The 23,861-nt window shown below is 35.9% G+C and overlaps 2 protein-coding genes across 3 annotated transcripts; both read left to right on the forward strand.

Annotated features, from left to right (window-relative positions):
* The first annotated feature begins 583 nt into the window (after nucleotides 1-583).
* Nucleotides 584-6,507, forward strand: LOC103431952 (uncharacterized). 2 transcript variants are annotated; one of them, XM_029100947.2, is made up of 15 exons: nucleotides 584-1,066; nucleotides 1,157-1,206; nucleotides 1,460-2,344; nucleotides 2,448-2,514; nucleotides 2,605-2,667; nucleotides 3,437-3,500; nucleotides 3,590-3,683; nucleotides 3,758-3,841; nucleotides 3,927-4,016; nucleotides 4,152-4,197; nucleotides 4,497-5,015; nucleotides 5,104-5,165; nucleotides 5,611-5,720; nucleotides 5,822-5,909; nucleotides 5,998-6,507. In XM_029100947.2, exons 1-15 carry the CDS (start codon nucleotides 688-690, stop codon nucleotides 6,232-6,234), a joined length of 2,838 nt encoding a protein of 945 aa, XP_028956780.1. In that variant the 5' UTR covers nucleotides 584-687; the 3' UTR covers nucleotides 6,235-6,507. The 2 variants fall into 2 exon arrangements, with proteins under 2 accessions (XP_028956780.1, XP_028956781.1); XM_029100948.2 differs by having other exon boundaries at nucleotides 585-1,066; nucleotides 4,152-4,176.
* Nucleotides 6,508-14,319: 7,812 nt separating this feature from the next.
* LOC103425639 (bax inhibitor 1-like) lies at nucleotides 14,320-17,696 on the forward strand. Its single transcript, XM_008363726.4, has 6 exons — nucleotides 14,320-15,127; nucleotides 15,843-15,986; nucleotides 16,093-16,184; nucleotides 16,457-16,643; nucleotides 16,729-16,884; nucleotides 17,395-17,696. The coding sequence occupies exons 1-6, from the start codon at nucleotides 15,011-15,013 to the stop codon at nucleotides 17,443-17,445; spliced, it is 747 nt and encodes a 248-aa protein (XP_008361948.2). The 5' UTR covers nucleotides 14,320-15,010; the 3' UTR covers nucleotides 17,446-17,696.
* The last annotated feature ends 6,165 nt before the right edge of the window (nucleotides 17,697-23,861 follow it).

The raw sequence follows: 23,861 nt of genomic DNA on the forward strand, positions 1-23,861 counted from the left end.
TTTCATTTTTCTGAAAAGCTAAAAACAATTATCTAACTCGTGTTTATACAAAAACATCATGGATTCGATTCCTAGCGTTGGTGGACCACACGATGGTGGACAAAGGAAGGCTGATTTGCCTCTGTAAGTCTTTTTGGCCCCAAAAAATGTGGAATCCCATGACGAAGCATACCCTTTTTTTAAAAAAAAAAAAATTCTATATAATAAAATATGAAAGTGTCAAACAATAAAAGTCGAGAGAATAGAGCAAATCGAAAGTGTTTACGAGTTGTCGCATGACAATTGTGGATGAAATAATAGATGGAAATCTTTGAAAATTTGCCGTTGCGGAAAGTAGTTTATTAGTTAAATGTTTAGAGGGTAATTGACTAATAAAAAAGTTTATAATAGATAATATCATTTGTTAAAAATAATAATAATAATAATAATAATTCAAGTCGTCTTGTACATGTTGAACGAATTATAGGAACAAACTATTGCAAGTAATCTGGTTTGGGCCTAACAGGCCCAAATTACACAAATTTTTTGTTTTTTAAAGAAAGAGAGGGGGAAAATGGCGGGAACTCTTCAGGCGCTAAATCTCAAACCCTACACGTATGAAAATTGGCGCCCATCTTTCTCCTTCTATTCCAATCTCTCTCTCTCTCTCTCTGTCTCCGATCCAAATCTCATCAATCAACCGTGGAAATGGCGACTCGTCCCACCGACTCAGCTCCCATAACCCGGAACGTCTCCGAGTCCAGGAAGGCCTGGCACCTCTTCGCCCTCCTCTTACAACTTCGCCGCCCGACTCACCTCTCGGAGCTCGCCTCTCGATGCACATTGTTCCCTGCATCGCCTCGCCTAGTCCGATACCTTTGCTCCACCCCGGGCTCTCCTCTCTGCTTATCGAACCAGCTCTACGTCACGCCGTCACCCGCTTCCTTAGCAGCTTTCCTCGAGTTCTTTTCACATAGCAGTGCCGGCGATGCAGTGAGAGTCTGCTTGGGGAAGCGGAAACGGGCCCTTTGGGATTTCGGATTTGGGCGTCCTGCGGCAAAGAGATTAATTGTTGATTTTGGAAATGGTAACTGTTACATTTGATTGTAGTTTTTGTTTTTGTTTTTTTTTTGGGGATTTAATGTGTTTGTTTGGTAATGGTTGTGATGAACTGCAGGGAATGAAGACAGTAGAGCGCGGAAAGCAGTTGGTCATACTCGTTCGAAGGTACGATTAAATTGTTTTTTGGGGGATTTTTGAATTTTGCTTTTTTGATTTTAAATTGTAATCTGGAAATGTTGAACTACCAAAATAAAAAGAATCACTTTAATCACGTAATTTGTAATCCTAAGAGAACACAAAATATGTTGAATTTGAGGTTTCCTATTTCGTTTGAAGGGCGATTCTTCAATGTATAAATAAAGTGAAATAAAACAGATTGCTTATCTGGGAAGCTTGTAATTCAGATCAATTTTTGCAGACACATTCTCATATGGCTGACTACTACATCTGCAAATACATAAATATGCTACAAAGTTGGATGACACTGACGGTGAACAAATCGATGTTAAATTCTTCGTTATATATCAATTACAGAACTGGACAATCAAGTTTAGGATTGAATAGTGTTGACCATGTAGAGGATCAAACAGAGGGGACCAATACAATTGTGGAAGTGAAAGTTAACAGACTGGTAATGGATTGTGTCGTCGGTTTAGAACCAGTTCTTCCAATCATGGCATCTGATGATTTAGTCTTTTATGAAGGAGCTGACATACATGAGATAGACTGCAGTGGGATTTTATGTCTGGAAGAAATGAAAGAGAACAATATATCACCAGTCGTGGATGAGAATGTAAATGGTAGTTGTAAAGTTACAAATGTTGGACTCGTTGAAGATGAAAGAGTTGTTGGAGGTGAGGAGGAAGAGTTGTTAGTGGCTTCTCTCATCCCTAATGGAGAAATAGAAAATTTCTCCCAGACAAATATTGCTCTTTATGATATGATGCCTAGGCGTAAGGTCAAAAGATTGAGAAAGGCGGATTGTGAAGATATGATGCCTCTGAATAAAAAGCAAACAAGAAGACATGAGACCAAGACCATAAGTTCAGCTACTGAATTTTCTGTATTGCAAAAGCAATTGTTGATGCCCTCCTCCAAGATGAAGGCGGTTGACAAGGATAAAATGGCTCCGAGACTGCAATCACACAACTTAGAGCATGATCAGGCTGTTGCCACTCCCAAAGAGAACCAGAAGCGTGAAACAAATCAAAAGCCAATCAGCGTAGTACAGAAATCAAAACGGAATTGTGATGACATGCATATTAATGAAAGAAATGGACACCATAAATCTGTTTCTCTTAAGGTATGCTACGCTTCTGAAATATAAATGTTCTCTCTGTTTCAATGAGTGCAAGTATGCATTTCATTAATGATCTTATACTTAGTAAGCATATGACACTTTGTAGGATCAACCGGAGAAAAAAGAATTTCCAATTTTTGAATCCCATATTGTAGAAGAAGAAGAAGGTTCAGGTATATAACGATCTGACTATGTTGGATTTTTCGCACCCCTATCAACCTCTTTGTCATTATTGATTTTCTTATTTGTTTCCCAAACTGTAGGTGGTTATGGCACTGTTTACAGGGCACGGACCAAAAATGACAACAAAAAGGTCGCCATTAAGTGTAAGTAACACATAATTTTTGTATGTCGATTGTCCTGAGGGTTCAGACTGTTGCCTCTTGTGATGACTCAATCTGCTTGCGTATGCAATACAAATATCTGCTATCTCCTAAAGTCAGCAACCATTTCTGGTTAGATGTCTTGGTACACTCGTCCGTAATCTTTCACATAAAGTGCATCTCAGTCACATTTGTGAATTATGGCATTGTTTGTTTGAATAATTTAAGTCAACTTTCCTTTTCCTAGACACTGCTAGCTTTTCACTTAGATATCAAATAAACACCAAGTGAAGGGAAAGGAAACATTTACCCAAATGTTATAGCCAATGACAGCCCCCCAACTTTCAGTTATCTAATAAACTTAAACAATCAACTGTTCACTGTCATCACATGCTCCCTTCGTGCCTTTTATGAATCTAAATATGTTGTAACTTGGCTCATTAATAATGTGTTTTTGTTGATTTATTCTGGATTATTTATGATGTAATTTAGGTGGTAGAATGGAACTAAATTAAGTTGGGTGTGAAAGCAATTGAAAAAAAAAAAAACTGGAGTTGCAAATCGAAAGTGCTTTGTATTCTGCATATCGTGTACTCCAACCCGTTTAAGGCTTGAAAGGGGTTATAGCTGCCCCCAGAACCCCCTTCTAGTTAGACTTAAAATGGCATACTCGAAGGGGTTTCAGGTCCAATGGGAAGGGTGTTACTCAAACCCTTTTTAGTTGAACCCAAAACGAAGTTCCATATCTCATATTTCTTTAACCGCTCTACAGGCCCACATGCTAATGCTCATAAGCATCATGTTAACAATGAGTTAAGGATGCTGGAAAAATTTGGGTAAGTGTTTAAAGTTTCAAGTACAAAATTTAGAGCTTTGGTGGCAATCATTAGTGAGATTTTACATCCCAGTAAGTTTTGTAATGTAGGGGCAAAAACTTCGTGATAAAATATGAAGGCCATATCAAGAATGAAAATTCCAGTTGCTTTGTACTGCAACACGTTGAGCATGATAGGCCTGAGGTGATTATTGGACATTTTCTTAACTTTTCTGCACTTCTTTTGAAGCTTTTGTTTGACATTGATTTTACTTTTAGGTTTTAAAGCAAGAGATAGGTCTTTCTCACCTACATTGGTATGGCTATTGCTTGTTTAAGGCGCTGGCAAGCCTTCATAGACAGGTAACTATTGGTGTTATGCATATTCTAGTAGGATTCAAGAGCTTTTTGTAATAGTTTCTAAAATATTTTTTTTGTGCATTCACAGGGAGTCGTACATAGAGATGTTAAACCTGGAAACTTCCTTTTCTCTCGTAAGGCCAACAAGGGTTACCTCATAGATTTCAATCTTGCAACGGTTGGTCATACCTGTCCCCACTTTTTACTTTATTTTTAGTTTGTTTCAATAATTTATTTTTCTGTTGCAACCATATTGAAATTTGTTGATCTATTAGTGTTTTTTACTCAATATTGATTTTCCTTATTTTGACAGGATTTGCATATGAAGCCTGGAACTCGTAAGCTTTCGTCTCTTCCATGTAAAACAGATATATTGTTCGCATGTTTTAATTATTGAAACTCAATTTTGTTGTGTTACTGATTATATAGATAATCAAGTGTTAAACAAGTACTAAATGATGGTTACAAGCATCTACATACCCTTTTGCTTTCAGTTTAATTTCAATCTCCAGACTCTCAATTTTGCAGATCATTATATTTGGAGAATTAGGGACAAAAAAACAATTGAATTTTGCTTATATGTGCTAAATGTTTTTTAATTGAGTTTTCTGGTAGAAAGAATGGAAAATTGATGAAGCTAATTTTTGATATTTCACAGGCAAATTAAAATCTGGATATGACTATGATGAGAAACTTACAAATGCAAAATCTGTACCTCAAACCCCACTTCAGAAGTTGCCAACTGCTAAGTCTTTAATAATTGCCAATGGGGAGACCAAAAAAGGTCTCAAATCCACTTTTGATCCGAGGGACTTGAAAAAAAAGGCTCTTAGCCAAATAAAGCCCTACAATTCTTCGGGTAGCCGGAGCCTAATCAAAAGTCAGGGTGCAGATGGCTCAGGTATAACATCAGTAAAGGATGTGAGTAATATCAGGACTCCTCCAGTAGAAAGGTTGAGGGAACCTGTGCCATCCCAAGGAAGGAAAGAGCTCATCAACCTAGTACAGGAAGCAATGCAGAGTCAAAACCATATATCATCAGGTGTTTCGGCTCCTATGAGAAAGAGGATTCCTGCCCCTCCTGGAAATGAGGATGACAAGCTTTTCTATATCACTCCAATGCCTCTGCACTCAACTGGCAATGGTGTTGGTGGTGCAGATTTGATCAGAAGCAGAGGTTTGTTTCTTTCAGTGACTTGGAGTCTTGGACAATCTGGTTGGACTAGCAAATTTCTTTACTGTTGTTTGTTCATATTTTGTCTTAGGGGGTGGAAAGCAAAAGAAAGAAGGTCCTTGTGCTGGAACTAAAGGATACCGAGCTCCGGAGGTGAGGTTCATATGGTTGTTATATTTACCTTAGTTTATCCATATAGCCTCAATTTGTCCTGGCATTACACTCTGTAAATCTTGTAACTTTATGCATTGTTGGAATCACACTGGTTATTCGTACTAAGAAACTTAGCCAAGCAATAACCAACCTTGTGACGCTTTCTAACTTAAGTGTTTAAAAGCATTTACCCCTTCACCCGAGGTCTTGTGTTTGACTCTCCACTCCCATTCTGGAGTACTTGAGGTGCACATGAAATTGGACCAAATTGTTTGGATAGTTTTTTCTTTTTTTCTTTTTCTACGAAGCTGTTAGATTAATGAAATAAATTGAGATGGAATCATGATGAAAAACAGTGCCATTTTGATAACTTATGGTAAACGATTGAAACCATCTCTTTCATTTCTTGAATTTTTTTTGTCATAATTCTGTGTGGTTTATGCAGGTTCTCTTGAGATCCCCATTTCAAGGCCCCAAGCTTGATATCTGGTCTGCCGGTGTCACTCTACTCTACTTCATGATTGGCAGAACACCCTTTGGCGGCGATCCTGAACAGTAAACACCCTTGCTTCGATCCAAACGCTTTATGCGTAATCCTAGTTCTCTGTATTCTTTATATAAAATATTTTGCTAACCATTGCCATGGGTGTTATCAGGAACATAAAGGACATCGCAAAGTTGAGAGGCAGTGAAGATTTATGGGAAGTTGCCAAGCTACACGACCGCGAATTGTCCTTTCCAGCGGTATTAATCATTCATTACTTCTTCGATCTAGTACATGATATTTCAATCTGCAGAGTCGTTGAAATTGCAAAGTAATATTTTGTCACAGGGCCTCTATTGTACAGAATCTTTGCCGTCTATCAATCTGCAGGATTGGTGTAGAAGGAGCACAAAGAGGCCGGATTTCTTCAACGAAATCCCGGGACCGCTTTTTGATCTTGTCGATAAGTGCTTGGCAGTGAACCCGAGGGTTAGGATAAGCGCCGAGGAAGCACTTCGACATGAGTTTTTTGCTCCGTGCCATGAAGAGCTGAGAAAGCTGAGGCTTCAGAGGCAAGTGCTGTAACTTGGAACGCAAGAAATGGCTCCCGTTTTAGATGGACAAAACATCGTTAGGACTAACCGGCTGGGATTAGAGCTTTGGATTTTAGACAAAGTTGTATCATAATCTCCGGCTCCTACTTTGTCTTGGTAATTTGCGTCAATGAAAAAATGTTGTATAGTTACAGCCTTGTCACTTTTAAGCGGTGAGAGATTAAATAGTTCGAATTCGTAGTCAACGAGATTTGAATTTAAGATCTCTTATTTACCATCTCATCTCATCTTTGTTTGCTTTTCACCTGTTGTGTATACTTTTAGGCCCAGTTTGTTATTGGTTTTTTTTTTTTCATCAAAAGTTACTCCACTTTAAAGTTGTTTCAAAATAAACGCTCAATTGTTTTAATTTACAGCTGACTATTCTTGAAACACGACAGAATTTTAAAAAAGCACAGCAATCACAAATTGGACCTTAATTTTCCTAGTAGTTACGTCATTCATATTCAACTCACTGGTGTTTTAAATTCAAACTTTTTAAACTCTACTTGAATCTAACTTTTTAAACTCAACATCACTTTTCAAATTTAAGGCATTAAAAACTTGTTTGGTAGGATTATTTTCAAAAACTAAACTCAAGACTAACTTAAAAATATAGTATATTCTCTAAAAACACCACAAGTGAGTTTTTAGAATTTTTAAACTTAAAGTTCACTCATTTATTTTCCCTCTCTCCTCCCCTCTCACTCCAAATCTGTCAAGTTTTAAAATTTAAAAATTTTAAATTTCATACTAAACAAGTTTTTGAGTCTTAAAGAAAATTATTTTCAAGAGATGTTCTTAAGAAATGATGAAATTTTTTTAATAGGATATCAAACAGGCCCTTAGGTTTTAAACTAACACAATCATTCTCCAATGGTTGGACCTAAAATAAGTTTTTGGTTAAAACTTAAAATTTGGGCAATTTAACCTAAATTCCGGCCAGGGTTAAAAGGCTAGCTCACCTTATGCACGTGGCAACGCCTAGAAAAATGAAGGCCACAACAAGGCAGCGCCCAATGCTCGAGATGCGCGAGGGCTAATAAGAAGTGGGGCTCGCTTATGATGAGAATGTAAACGAGCCTAACTGCTCTTTTTCGATTCAACAGTTTTAACTGTTGGATCGTTGGTTGATCTAGTGATCGAGATTCAAACCTATTTAATTTCTAAATACATGAAATTCAACAGTTGAGATAAAATATAATCAAATCTAACAGTAAAAAAAAAGATATAATGGCCGAAAAATAAATCCAGAGCTAAAACAATTAAAAAATTATTTAAATCAAAATTCACTAAAAAAAACTCTATAAATACATTTATATGGGTCGATTTAGTGAATTTTTAACTTATATCGGAATCTATATATTTTTAGGTTAAAATGTTCATAAAAATAAATTATGATAATCTACCTAAATTTTATGTTTGAAAATTTTCTAAAAAAAAATAGTTTAAATTCATTTTTTAATAATTTCAGGCTAAATTTTTAACCTAAAATTATTTGCGAAAAAAAAAACTATTTCTAGACTAAAATTTTAAATCTTAACCTAAGAGTTGGATGATAATTGTGAATTTGTGTTCTGGTTATTACGTATCTTTGTATTTAACCAAATTTCATTGGATTCTTTTCGATGAGGGTGCATTTTTGCTCACCCACACTAACTATAGGGTATGCTCACCACCCATTTCAATGCTTGCCATGTGTAATCCACACTAACTCTAGTTAAGCCTCTTTTTTTTTTTCTTTAATTAATAGGAGTGAGAATCTACTTTTACTCATTTACTTCCATATATATCCTTTCTTTTTAACATTTTTATTAAAACTTAAAAACTCCCATTTTTGAATACAAACAGACTCAACTAATTCCAATTTAAAAACATAAACACAAACTTACAACCCCAATGTCGATTACACCTTCATAGTCATTGTTTTCTGTAAACTTCCATGACTTAGATCCTTACTATTGTATGATCATGTAAGGAGTTTTTATCATAAATAAGATCTGTAACTAGTTGGAGATTATGGTAATCAAAATATGTGTAATCAAACTTTTATGGTAATTAAAATATGTGAGCTTGATCTTCCATCTGCATATGATTCTAACTTTATATGGATATACGAATCATATCAAATCACTTCGTCAATATCCAACAAAAACTAATTTCAGTGACAAAACTAATAGGACAAATGATGTCATTCAAAATACAATTGTTTTATTTGAAACTCGTCAAAATAAAATTGTACAAAAAGCTAGTCCAAAAAATACAATTGTTTAAGATGAAACTCATCAATATCCAACAAAATACAATTGTTTGAGATGAAACTCATCAAAATGAAATTGTACAAAGCTAGTAGGGTGAATATTCTCCACTTCAAAGGATGTCATTCCAAAAAAAATTCTCTAAATTCTATTACAACTTGATCTAAGATGTTTATGGATTTGAAAAATTCAGTTCATGAGTGTTTCCCAAAGGTATTGGTTGAATGTTTGATGTTGATGGATTTGAAAATTTTAGCTGAGGAGTGGTTCCCAGAGGTATTGTTTGAATGCTTTCTTGCAAATTAATAAAAAGAAAAAAAATTACTTATGAAACTAGAGAACAAAAATATAGTACACTATATATATAGTACATTTAGTGAAGATACAAATAAATGAGTAATTGGACATCATGGGACTTATAGCTTGAAATCCAAGTTGGTGATTTTGAATCCCTTGAACACAAGGAACAATTGGAAATCCATAAGGAAAATGTGTGACTTGACTTACGGGTGCCATATTGAGTTTGTTTTAACTTGGCATTCCAATATGTCCCTAGATACCAATTCCAATTGATCCATCAGAAATATATTAAAACAATGCTAATGAACAAAAATATAAATAAATAAATAAAACATTCATGACAAAAAATTGCTAAACGTTAAACCTGAGTTTGTGCATATCTTGTTGATAGTCCGTTCATCTCATATGCATTTGAATTGGATTCTTTAAAAGCTATTAAACAATAAAAATAATAATTACATTGACAAATGCAAATTGTGAATCAAATACTAAATAAAAACAAGCCAAATAAGTGCTAACCTTTTCTCTTGTATGGACCTTTCTTTTTAGGTTGATTATATTCCAAAGCACTCTTCATTCTACCTTTACCCCGACCTTTGGACTTCTGAACTTTTGGATCTTGGATTTTAAGATTTTTCTCTGCTTCAGTCACATGCTTAACATAATTTACATCATTTGTTCCATCATCTTGTTCTCCAAAATTGGCATGCTTTTCCATTTTTTTCTCCAACTTTAACATCTCAGATTTCAAAAAACTACATTTTTTGCTATTTTTTGTCCCTTTTGCTATGATTCTTTGTGCTATATTAGATAGCTCGCTATAATGAATCAAGGAAGATGAGTCTAAATTATTCATAGCCGGTTCACCATAAGAATCAAATCCAATACCACATTTAGCATCCTTGCTCCATCTTTTCAAATAATAATCGGATGGTATACTTGACAAGTCTAAATCATAGTATAACTTTAGAGCGTGTGCACAAAGAATCCCCTCAAACTTAAACTTTTTTCAACTGCACAAAATTGTTTGATTTGCAAGGTCATACATAAGTGTTCTATTAATTCCTTGTTTTCCTGAGTTCATTACTATGTATGTACGTGTTAGCCCATCATCACTTTCTAATTTTAGTAGCCTCAAATTTAAAACTTTCTTAACCTCCTCTTGGAAACAATAAAAAATCTTACTTGTATACTGCTTTGTTGCTTCAATCTTCACATTCCAATCAGAATACAAACTACGCCATTTTTGTTTAGTTGCATCTTTTGCTTGCCATTCCTTTTCTTTTCGATCTATTACTGCTTTATCATATTGGATGATGAACTCTTGCAGAAGGAGGTTTTGAGCAAAATACTTTTTCAAAAACTTGTTCATGCTTTCAATTCTTTGTGTTGTTGTCATACCTAAGAAAAAAAATGGAAATTGATCACAGTATAGTGGAAAAAGAAACTTGTGAATAATATGTAAAAATAATATAATAGGAATTGGTCAAGAGTAATACCTGCACAAAAGTGGTCTCGACCATAAACTTGTGCCCATTTCTCACGTAATAGATATATCCCTTCTAGCCAATCATTTTTTCTCAATTCATAATCATCATGTAACTTATTCCAACTTGATTCAAATTCTTCAATAGTCTCCGGATCATATATGCATCTTTTGAACTCTTAAACTCACTAAAAACATGATTCAAGTTCCTCGCAGCATTCTGATATATGTGCCACAAATAAAGTCCGTGGTGGCAATTAGGAAATACTTCACTAATCGCAACATCGATTGATTAGGCTTGATCTGGAAATATGGTTCCTGGTGCTTTTCCATCCATGGCTTGTAAAAAGGCCTTGAACAGCCACTCACATGCATCTGATGTCTCTCTATCTAGCAAACCACATCTGAAAAGTATGGTTTGACCATGATTATTGATATCAACTACTGGGCCACACACCATATTATATCTATTCGTTTTGAATGTCGTATCAAAACACACAACATCACCAAATATAGTATAATTGCACCTCAAATTTCCATCACAGAAAAAACAACCACTTATTTCATTCTCCTCGGTTGTTCGAAGAGAATAGAAAAATGACTTGTCTTCAGTTTGCTTTTTCTTAAAATATTCAAGCAAACATTCTGAGTTGCCCTTTTTAAGAATCCCGATGCGCTTTCTCATTATCAAATTGTTACAATCTGACTAAATAAAATTTAGTTTTTGAAACCCTCCTACTTCTGTGGTAAAGTATGAGAAGATTTGAGATGGTTGTAGTCTTGCGGAATGCATTTGATCTATCAATTTTGCTTGAGAAGACTATATTAATCCTTGTGACCTCAATAAATGAGAACTTGATGCCGGAACAAGAACATGACTATGTTCAGCAACAAAATTTGTCACAACAAACTTCCTTTCTAAATTAAGTTTGATTTCAAGTATTGCCTTGCAGCCACATCTTGTTTCTTCTCTTTTCTTCTTTGGAGTTTTTTTTTATTTGTTATTTTTATTTTTATAAAAACCTTCACAAGAACAACAAAATTGTTTTTTCTTTAGCATACTTTACCTATCATTATTCTCTCTGTTCTTTCTCACGCTAAATCCAACCCTTTTACCATATGCATTGTAGTAATTATATGCATCATCCTCATTATCAAAAGTCACCCCAGAGAAATATCACCAACTTTGCTTGTAAATTCTCCTTTTTCTTCATTTTGATCCCAGACTTCAAAGGTTTTGGAATCTGAATCTAAGTGTATACAATCAACTGATTCTTTGGCATCACTGGAAGATGGAGTATGAAACTCATCATCTTGATGTTCCATCTATATAAGTATCAAATTACTTAATATTGAATTAAATTAACACCCTATAATAATCCTAAAAAGCATATATAATGACACCATATAATGATCATAAAAAGCACATATTTTGACACCCTATAATAATCCTAAGAAAAGCATATATATTGACATCCTATAATCCATGATGGAACATAATTTAAAATATTTATGATGCAGATGAAGATGTAGACTCTGGGTAGTACTATCCTATCAGGTTACCCTACCACCGCCTCATCCTTAACACGAAATGGGTGTTTGATGCCCATCCTTACCTATAATAATCCTAAAAAGCAAATAAATGGGAATTGCATACCTTTTTGTAGTTAGAGAAAAATAGCAGATGGAAAACCCAAAAGATGCATGCGCAGGGTTGAGTCTGCTTGTATTAAAAAAGGGGAGTTTTTAAGTTTTAATAAAAAATTTAAAAAGAAAAGATATATAGGAAGTAAATGAGTAAAAGTAGATTCGCTCTCCTATTAATTAAAGCCAAAAAAAAAGGCTTAACTAGAGTTAGTGTGGATTACACATGGCAAATATTGAAAGGGGTGGTGAGCATACCTTATAGTTAATGTGGGTGAGCAAAAATGCACAATTTCAATGATGCAAAATCTAGTTGAATTTGTTTTACTGGTCAAGAACAATATTGGTGTAAAAAAGGACAGATGGGAACACACCACATCATGTTGCTGATGTGGCAAGGTTCGATTTACCAAGAGGGCACCTATGCCGGTTGCTAATTGCTTAGGGAGAAAGCGATGTCAAAGGTTGACAAAAACACGCAGAAGCCACGCGGAAGTCTCCACCTCCAGTCTCCACCAGAACTATCTTTGCTCCATTTCCTTATATGCCCTTCCATAACGCATTTAATTGCTAAAATGACATTCATTTTGATTTTTGGTGTGACCCCGAAATTCAACTCATTGTTTGTTTGTTTGTTTTTTTAACAAACGATATTATCTACACTAAGATGTGAGAGAATAGACTAAGTCTCACAATGAGTTAGCAATAATTTGGTTCAAATTCGTCTTTGGTGAGAATTGAATTTAAGACCTCTCATTTACAAATGAAGATGAATATCATTAGACCGTAGTATTAAATGGCAACTCATTGTTTGTTACCTACTCGGCATCTAGAGCATATCTAACCAGTGTTTTAAAAACTAGTTTTAAGATTGTTTAGGTGGTTTTTGGGGTGGAATCATGAAGAAAACATTTTTGTTCAACAAAATTGAATTATAGACTAGCCTAAATGCTGGGCTATCATCTCACCGTTTAGGTGAATTGGGAGCCTGAATTTTTTTTTAAAATAGAGAAAAATGTCCAAACCCAAGACAATGACCTTTCGGACAAATCTTTTATAAAATGAAAAACTAATGAAAAAAAGTTAGAAAACTTTGAGTTTTAACGATAATGACAAAATAAAGGGTAAAATGAATAATTTTAGGATTTATTTTTTAGTGTAAAATTTTGTTTTTCGTTAAAATAAATAGTACCGAGAACTTTTCGTTAAAATTCCCTTTATAAAATTCATGCTAATTTTATGTTTCTAAATTAGTTACTATTAATTTATTAGGACTTTATGATGTCAATTAGAAAAATATTAATAATAGTCAAATATTTGATTGTTTGCGTACATGCTTGATTATTTTAAAAAGTATTATATATATATATATGTACTTATATGTAAGAGGTTTTAAGTTCGATTATCGTAAAAAATAAATTGAAGGTTTAAGCTCAAGCTAGAAGAAAATCTAGTTCCAAGTTGCGAAAAAGCTTTTTTAACACACCCAATCAGCCTATACTAATTGATAACCAATAAAAATGAGCCACCTAATACCTTTTAGGGTAAATCTAATTACAATTTACCCTTTCAAGTTTGGGATCAATTTCAATTCCTTACAATATCTTTAAAACATTTCAATTTCATACATTTATTTATCATTTTATTTCAATTTCATACATCCGTTAGAAAATCTGTTAAGTAAACCATTAAGTAATGACGTGACAAATATAAGATCCACATTTATGCTCACGTGGTTGCCAAATATGTACGATGTGGCAAAAATAATAATTTTTTAAGCATTTAAAATATAATAATAATTTAACCTATTATTAAAATAAAATAAAAATAAAAATAAAAAATAAACAACGTAAATATCTTCCCCGATCCATTCCTTGCAACCCAACCCCTCCCATCCCACCCCACCCCAAGCGATCCCTAGATCTGGACCTCGACAACCTCAAGTCAACGGCCCAATTGCGCCAAACAATCCCAAAAACCTCCGAATCGATGATGGTCTTCTTGCCGAACTCAAGTCCCTTTGCCAGTCACACCAGCCCCTGCTATTGAAGTCTGCAGCGATGGAGGAAAACTGTATTCTTCCTCCAGAAGGCCTTTTTCTTCAATGACGGCTTGCTCCTTCCACATTTCTAACCTTTCCGGTGGTGGCGGGACCCGTCATTGGGGTTAATCTTTTGGGATCCGGGTTTGAGTGACCCGGAGAACCGTGTGGATGAGGACTTGCATGTGTGGCGGCCGACGGAGGAATGGAGTAGGAGGGGAGCCAGAGGGGCTAATGATGGGGGTAGACTGAAACGACGTGGCAGTCTTTTCTCCATTGTGGGAGTCGCGCGAGGCGCTTTGGACGTAATAGATGGGGCAGCGGCTTGGGGATCTAGTGGGGGACGACGGCGCGAGGTTGGTCACCTCGGAGTCGGTCTTGGTGTGCATTGTGGCGGAGGTTGGATTGTTTGGTGGTGGATTGGGGTGATTTAATGGATGGCTATTTGGAGCCATATTATGTAAGCTGAGCTTTAGCTGCAATGAAGGGGGAAAATGGGTTGCAACTTGCAGGGAGGGGAATATGTTTAGGGTTTTTTTTTTATTTTAATAAATAGGGTAAATTATTATAATATTTTTAATGAATAAATTTTTTTTTTTTTTTTACATAGCACAAATTTGATAGCCACGTAAGTTATTAACGGATGAAAAATGTAATGGATATACTATATTGAATTAAAATAGTAGGTGATGTATAAAAATAAAATATTATAAAAATATTGTAAAGAATTAAAATTAATTACAAACCTGTAAGGGTAAAATGTAATTCAACTTACTTTTTAACCTCTCCAATTACCGACTTACAGGAGTCGCCATTTTTTCGGATCCGATGCACACCGCAAGGGCAAAGATGTAAATTAACGCTTCAGAAATTAATTAATTAGAGTTGATGAAAAAACTGGAAGTTTCTAGGAAAACCCGTCATCTGAGGGAGCCCCTACAAATTCCAGATCCCCGTCTCGCATCTGCTTTCAGTTTTCACTTTTTGCCTGCAAATTCTCTCTCTTGCTCCCTCTTCCTTTCTTGCCTACCAAGCAACCATGGACGCCTTCACGTCTTTCTTCGATTCCCAAACGTCATCGAGAAACCGCTGGGCCTCCGAGTCTCTCAAGAATTTCCGTCAGATCTCTCCCGTCGTTCAGAATCATCTCAAATTGGTACGGATTCCTCTTTCTCCAAAGTGGATTTCATCCTCGTTTGATTTTATTCTGTTTTGTTGCCGAGAAAATCATTTAGAAAGAGAGAAAATTTCATTGTATTTTTCTCTGTATTCTTGGTTATATTCACTGTTTGTGTATTAGACCGAGCAATTTTGGCGTGGTGCGAGAAGTGTTAGGGTTTTGGTCCCCCTTCGTTTAATTTCTCTTGATGGTTACAATTATGTGCTGAGAAAATTGTGCTGGAGGTATTGATTTTGATATCTAGGGTTTCGTTTAGGTTTAATTCGTTTATATACACAATTGGGAATGGAATTTCACTTGTTTTGTTACCTAGAATCTTGGTGTTAGGAAAAGAGAAATAGGGACAACAATAGAGAGATTCCTAGATCATGTGGATGTTGCGATTAGGGAGTATTTTCATAGCTTTTCTTTGTAAATATTGTAGTTATTTGTATTTGCGGTGGGGAATGAAAAAATCACAAAGGGCGAGGCTTTCCCGTGTTCTTCTTTCTCTGTCAAGTTGCTTTTCTGGGATGTTTTGATTTCGCCGACTACTCGAATGATAGTGGAATAAGTATGAATGCCCCCATTTTAGTGGCTTGACTTTCTTTGATTAGATGGTTTTGGCTGGGGAATTTGGTTTGATGGATTTTGCGGTTGTGTGCAAACCATAACGACTTTGATTTACTGATTGGTATCTTAAATTTTGCAGGTTTACCTCACTCTATGCTGCGCCCTCATTGCATCAGCTGCTGGAGCCTACCTCCATATCCTGTGGAACATCGGAGGCATTATCACCGCTCTTTCTTGCATGGGCTGCATGGTGTGGTTACTCTGCACACCAACCTATCAAGAGGTAGGATTTATTGGTTTAACTTTCTTTATCTTCCTGCAGTCATATGTATTTGTGTTATCGCAATTGTTTATTGGTTTTCATGTGTTGTGTTTATTCCGTTGAGCAGAAGAAGAGGGTTTCTCTCCTGATGGCTGCTGGTCTCTTTGAGGGGGCCACGATTGGGCCTTTAATTGAACTGGCCATTGAGATTAACCCAAGGTACATATGTGTTAGCATTTGTACTCTTTATTTGATTTGATGTTCGAGCTGAGTAACATGTAATGACGTGAAACTTCTTGAACCATTATTCTTCTTTCTACCATTTATGTGCTATAATACTTGTATTTCTTAAGATAGAAGTGACCGCATCTATTAACGAAAGTTTTGTTGTGTCAAAATTATGTATTAGCTATTACGTCCATTATTTTTTCTCTCTAGGATAATTCAATTCACTCATCGTCCTGATTTTTTGTTGTCTTCTTTTGAGCCAGTGTCTTGATCAGTGCATTTGGAGGAACTGCTCTGGCCTTTGGTTGTTTCTCAGCAGCAGCCATGTTGGCAAGGCGCCGGGAATACCTTTACCTGGGGGGTTTGCTTTCTTCTGGCCTTTCTATGCTAATGTGGTTGCACTTTGCTGCTTCTATCTTTGGGGGTTCTGCAGCACTTTTCAAGTTTGAGGTAAGGAATTGTCAATTAGTCATGTGACCGATGGGAAATGCTATAATTTGCAGTCATCTAATTGTTGTCTCAAATTATGTTGCAGCTGTATTTCGGGCTTTTGATTTTCGTGGGCTACATGGTAGTCGACACCCAGGAAATGATTGAGAAGGCACACCATGGTGACCTGGACTATGTCAAGCATGCCCTGACCCTTTTCACCGACTTCGTTGCCGTGTTTGTCCGTATACTGATTATCATGGTAAGTTCTCCTGAATGCTTTAATAGCAAAACCCTCGTCTTGGTCTTCTTTTCCATCATATCTATGACTGTTGATTCTGTCATACAAACAACAACAACAAAGCATTTTCCCACTAAGTGGGGTCGGCTATATGAATTGTGGAACGTCATTGCGTTCGGTTGTGTGTCACGTCCTTCTGTTAGATCCAAGTAGTCCAAGTCTTTTCTTATAGTCTCTTCCAAAGTCTTCCTAAATCTTCCTCTACTCCTTCGGCCTTAAATCTCTGTTCCGTAATCACATCTTCTAACCGGAGCGTCAGTAGGTCTTCGTTTCACATGTCCAAATCACCGTAACCGATTTTCTTTCATATTTCCTTCAATTTCGGTTACTCCTACTTTACCCCTGATATTCTCATTCTTAATCTTATCATTTCTTGTGCCCCACATCCAAACTGTTGATTCTGTCATGTCAATTGAAATATATAAAGAGATGTTGTCTGTTAACTAAAATGTCTATCGTTTCCTTACGCAGTTGAAGAACTCGGCTGAGAGGAATGAGAGGAAGAAGAAAAGAAGGGATTGAAGCTCCTCCTGTAACCCTTGTGATGCTAAATCAGATCATGACTTGTCTATGTAGAGGTTTTACATGTGACCTTAAATACAAAATGCGGGGTTGATATACTACCCACTCTTTGATGGGTGATAGACTGATAGTGATCGGATAGTGTCGCTGCTGTTAAATTTCTATGTACGTACGGTTTTGAATGATATCGTTTTAAGTCGCGACTAAGCGTCTTGCTGTGGTCTGTTAATAAACAGTTCCTTCTGCAGTAATTGCTTGGTGGTGTAGCAGGTTTTCAAGTTTCGATTTTGATACTTCCGAGTTCTTAGTATTTGCGTGAGAACTCTTGGATTGAATTTTGTGAATAAAGAGTTCGAAAACAAATAAAAAAGTAAATTTAATCTGAGAAGGTCACTAAGAATTGTACAAGACTACTGGCAGTGCATTTATGTAACCGTAATGAAAATAAGATGAATTGAATTGAGGAGTTGGAATGAGGAGAAGTTAAAATCTGAATAGAAATGACATTAATTTTATAAACCTGTTTACCAATTCAGGATAATCGGAATATAAACAAGTATGATTACTAGAATGCCTTTGTTCCAAATCAAATATTTTATATACATTTTTTAATAAAATTTGATATAATATATAATAGTAAGAAAAAAAATTAAATTGTTTTTTTATTTCATAGGCATACTAAAATGCTTTTGTTTATTTATTTTTTAATAAATTTATATATTTACTTTAATATTTAAATTTTCTCGCTCAAGTTGTAGTTTCTTCTCTTCGGCATATACATGGAGTTGTGCATAATATGAATGAGCATGAAAATAAAAAAAATGAGGAGCTGTGCATAATTAAACTAGGGTTAATGGGTTTATAAAGGAGTCTTGGAAATAAAAAAAGTAAGTGAGGGCATAAGGGGAACAAAAGTGTCATTCCGATTGCCCAAGCAATTAGAAATTGGATTACCACATACATCTAGAGAATCCAATTCCACCAATACAAGGAATTGAATTCCAAAATTTATGTGGGCCTCACTGCTTTTATGATTCCTTTATGTTTAATAAATACCGGAGTACTTCGTAATCGGAATTCAATTTCACATTTTCATTCTGATTACAGATACATAAACAAGCCTGAAGTTCTTTTGTACAAAGGAACTAACGGGAACCTAGCACAATCCAGTCTAGTGAAGACAAACAACTGCACTATATAAGGGCAATGCAAAGGTTGCTAGCATTGTTAGATTAATTTGTTGTGGGCTTTTTTTTTTTTTTTTTTTTTGCCTTTAGAGTGTCAAAATCACGGATTTGTAAACCTTCCTAGTTTAAGTGTGATTATGTAAATCCTAGATTATATTTTATTCTAGTTATTATTTTCTATATGAACTTGTATTCCTTGAGGATGAAGGAATTCTTCTCCCTCTTATTACTATAAATAAAGGCACTATGTAGGGAGAATAACACACACATTTTTCTACACAATTCTACAAATACATCTCTCTTTTCTCTCCTTTGTCGCCAGCCCCCTTCCCCTTTTCAAATAAAATAGACTACAACAACGGAGTATTTTTCTTAAAACCTTTTTTAGGTGATAAAATGTAATTGGTGAGTTAATATCAAACATAAGGGTAATTTTCAGATTGGTAGAATTAGAAACAAGGTTTCCAATTTTTATTCAAAAAATTTTGAACCAAATTTTTATTTTTATTTTTAATTCTCAAAGTCAGAGTAATCTCGAAAATTTGAAAACCTAATTCAAAAATTCATATATCTTACAAGATTTTGAATATTTTCAAACTTTTTTGTAAATCAAATTTATTGTTCTTTTACAATATTTGGCATATGTTTATGTATAAATTCAATTAATTTTTGTCATGTTTCATCCATTTTCATATAGAAGTACAGTAAAACGTCTATTAAATCATAAAGTTTTGACCAAACTAATTTTATAACTTTGAGGATATTAATCAATAGAAGAGTACTAATTGACAATTATTATGTGGATATGTGTTTTCTTAAGATGGGATAAAAAAAATCTTCTTTTTATGATTTTAAAAAGTTATTCTTTTATAGAGTATTTATGTTAAAGAAGTTTTGTTGTATATAATTAAAATAATAATAACGAATAAAAATCATTTTAAATTTTCAATAAAAGTCGATTAAAAAATACATAATTGTAGTAAATAGTTATAAAAAAACAAAAAATTTCAGAATTTTTTTCAAAAAAAGTTCAGAACACTGTGAAAAAGTCGGGTAAAAAATTCAGATTTAAATACTAATTCTATTTCAATTTTCATTCAATTTGGATTTGGAAATGTTCGGTTCATATCGAAAATTTTAATTGTGGAATATGAAATTTTATTCCAAACTTTGCACCCTTAATGAGGCGTAACTGTTGACTTTTGTGTATATATTCCTGTAATCTTGGGATTCTTAGTTTATTATGTTTCTATGTAAATTATTTCTTTCCTTAGTGATAGGATTGTAATATCTTATAAATCCCTCCTTGGATGAATAGAAATACGTTCATTCCAAAACAAAAGCATTCTCTTCTTGGTATCAAGAGCCTAGGTTATATATATAAATAAATAAAAAAATAAAAAAAATAAGAATCAGTAGCGCAGCTAGTTGTGCAGCACCGTCCGACCAGCGAGCGACGCCGTCGTTGCTGGCCGAGAACCCAGAACCACCACCCGTGCAGCCATTCGTGCAGCGCACCGTCCGACCAGTGAGCGACACCATTGTTGCTGGACCCGAGTCTACCGCACCGATCTCTGCATCCACCTACCATAACCCTCTGGGCCATCCGGTTGCCCCAGATCGAATAGCCCACAAACTTGCAGGTTATTGTTGTAACAGTCGCATCTACATTCTCGCCAGCGTACCACCGTGTCGTCCCGCACCTAAACCATACCCGTCCTTACAACTCACGCTGTTTGCCTACCGCGGCTGCTTCTTCAAAGTTCCAAACCCAATTGCCACCCACGCTCTGCTACATATCCGTAGTTGCCAACTGTTGTTTTTTTTTCTTTTCTTCTCGTTCCGTCGTTCACTGAACTTCTGCAGTTTTTTTCTTTGCGTTAAAGTTGTTTTGCTAAAGTCTGCAATTGGTCGTCAGAAGAAGAAAAGGAAAAAAAATAAAAAAGGAAGAAAGAAAAACGACACAAAGGACAAAACAAGAAAAAAGGAACACAATTGTTTTTTTTTTTTTGGCCCACACGGGCACCAAAATCATTGATTTGGTTTTTTACCATTAATTGGTTGTTTGTGGTTTATTGGGCTTCTTTCTTGTTGGCCTGTGTTAATTGAAGCTCCTGGGAAATGGCAGTCTGGAGTCATACCGCTCCATCTCGATCCGACCGAATCGAACATAAGAATAAGACTGCATGTACAACGTTTGCTGATGCGAATATAGTTCCTGAAAATATAGTTGAAAAAGTGTCTGCCTCTACTAATGCAGGTATGAATGGTAAGGCTTTAAAGGTTTCTGCCTCTGTTACGAATAATACATGGATAATGGATTCTGATGCTACTGAACATATGACTTGTGAATCTAGACAGGTAGAAACCTTAAAACCATCCACCAAAAATGTCGTGAGTGTTGCCAACGGTAATCCTGCCCCTATTATTAGGGAAGGAACTGTCTCCCTTTCAAATACCCTTAGTCTTGATATTGTGCTTGTTGTTCCTTCTCTTGATTATAATTTATTATATGTCGCTCAAATAACCGTCGCCTTACATTGTCTTGTGATTTTTTGGCCTTCCTTTTGTGTCTTTAAGGATATTCAGACTCGTAAGACGATTGGTTATGGTATTGGAAAGGGGAAGCTTTACTACTTGGAACTAACATCGAGCAATACCCAGATGTTGACTCAAGCTCTTACTGTGGGAGGACCTCAGGGGGAGCAGAACAAAGCTTCGGAGGTTTGGTTGTGGCATCATATACTTGGTCATGCTTCTTTCGGTTATTTACGGAGGTTGTTTCCTAGCCTCATTCTTAAGAGTGATGTTTCTAGCTTTAAATGTGGTGTTTGTGAATTGGCTATAAGTCATCGTACTTCGTTTCCGTCCAGTTTTACAAAAACTTATGTTCCATTTATGATAATCCATTCTGATGTTTGGGGACTATCTAGAACTGCTACATTTGGTGGTGCTTATTGGTTTGTTACTTTTATTGATGATAGCACACGTATGACTTGGGTTTGTTTCATGAAGTCCAAAAGTTAAGTTACTTCATTGTTCCAACAATTTCACAAAATGGTGCAAGTGCAATATAAGTCACGAATACAGGTTCTCAGAAGTGATAATGGTGGTGAGTATGTGAACTCTGAACTTCGTACTTTTTTGGATTATCAAGGTATCGTTCATCAAACTACATGTCTATATACTCCACAACAAAATGGAGTTGCAGAACGCAAGAACCGTCACCTTCTGGAGGTTGTTTGTGCTTCCTTACTCGAGGCACATCTCCCGTTGTCCTATTGGGGAGAAGCTCTCACCTCAGCTGCGTATCTCATTAATCGTGTTCCATCTCGGTCAGTTGATTTTCAGACACCACTTCAGGCTCTCTCTTCACATGTTGATGCTCCTGCAGTACCAAATCTTCCACCTCATGTGTTTGGCTGTGTGGCCTTCGTTCATCTCCATAAACAGCAGATGAGTAAGCTTGAACCTCGAGCTTTACGGTGTGTGTTTGTGGGTTATGCCTTAAATCAGAAAGGATATCGCTATTATCACCCTCCGACTAAGAAGTTGTTTGTCATTGTGGATGTTGCATTTCATGAAAACGATATTTACTTTGCCCATTCCGAGTCTGGACTTCAGGGGGAGAATCAGGTAGAAGTTCAAACTCTTGATTATACTGTTCCTGATATAGATATTGTAGTCATTTGGATTTAAATGATGATGACTTGGAGACAAGTGGTGATGATTCACAAGAGAATAATGATGTGAATAACTTGGAATTAAGTGGTGATGTCTTGGAGTCAAATGGTGATCATTCACATGAAAACAATGTTGAAAACCTTGAACAAGACGGATTGACACAGCCCGAAAATTCCCTACCTACTTCACCGTTGGACAACTCAATGTTGCCGGCTACCTCACAGTTAATCTCACCATCTTTGAGCCCTAATATCCATAATCAATCGTCTTCACTCCCGGATGCACCACCACCATGTCGTCTCCCTAACCGTGTCAATCGAGGTATTCCTAAACTTACTTATGAAGCAGATCCTAAATGCAAAACTAGGTACCCAGTTAATAGACCCAACCCAGAACCTAATGTGTTATACCCGTTAAGTAATTATGTGTCTACCAGCCACTTGTCAGAATCAAATAAGTCATTTGTATATCAATTATCTACTGTATCTATTCCTAACAGTGTGCATGAGGCTTTAGCTGATCCACGTTGGCAAGCAACAATGAATGAAGAATTGAAGTCTTTGAAGAAGAATGCTACTTGGGAAATCACAGACTTACCAGGTGGCAAGAAACATGTGGGATGCAAATGGGTCTATACTGTGAAATACAAAGCTGATGGGACAGTGGATCGCTTCAAGGCAAGACTGGTAGCAAAAGGGTACACTAAAAAAATATGGAATCGATTATACAGATACATTTGCTCTTGTGGCCAAGATCAACATAGTCCGTGTTTCGTTGTCCTTGGCTGCGAATCTTAATTGGCCTTTACAGCAGTTCGATGTGAAAAATGCCTTCTTGCATGGAGATTTGACAGAAGAGATTTATATGGATCTTCCACCAAGATGTAATGCACCAGATAAATACAAGAGAAAGGTGTGCAGGTTGAAGAAATTCTTGTATGGTTTGAAGCAGTCTCCTCGAGCATGGTTTAGAAGATTCACAAAATCTATGAGAGCATTTGGTTACAAACAAAGTAACTCCGATCAACTTTATTTCTAAAAAGGCGAAATGGGAAACTTACAACACTTATTGTGTATGTAGATGATATGGTGGTAACATGGAATGATCCAGGAGAACGTGCAGCCTTGCAAAGATACCTGTCTACAGAATTTGAGATGAATGACCTTGGATCCCTGAAATATTTTATAGGGATTGAGGTGTCAAGAAGTAGTTCTGGAATTTTCCTATCTCAGAGGAAGTATATTATTGATTTGTTGTACGAAACTGGCATGTCAGCTTGTCAGCCAATAGCTACACCATTAGAGGAATGATTGAAGCTTAACGTTGATCCTAACCAAGTCCCAGTAGACAAAGGAAGATACCAAAGGTTAGTAGGGCGTTTAATGTACTTGGCACACACAAGACCGGACCTTGCCTATGCCTTAAGTGTAGTGAGTCAATACATGCATGATCTTGGAGAACAACATATGAATGCAGTGATCAGAATCTTGCGGTATTTGAAGGGAAGTCCAGGAAAAGGAATTTTGTTTAAAAGGAATAACCATC

The sequence above is a fragment of the Malus domestica genome, chromosome 04 (assembly GCF_042453785.1).
Source record: "Malus domestica chromosome 04, GDT2T_hap1".
NCBI classification, from domain to species: domain Eukaryota; kingdom Viridiplantae; phylum Streptophyta; class Magnoliopsida; order Rosales; family Rosaceae; genus Malus; species Malus domestica.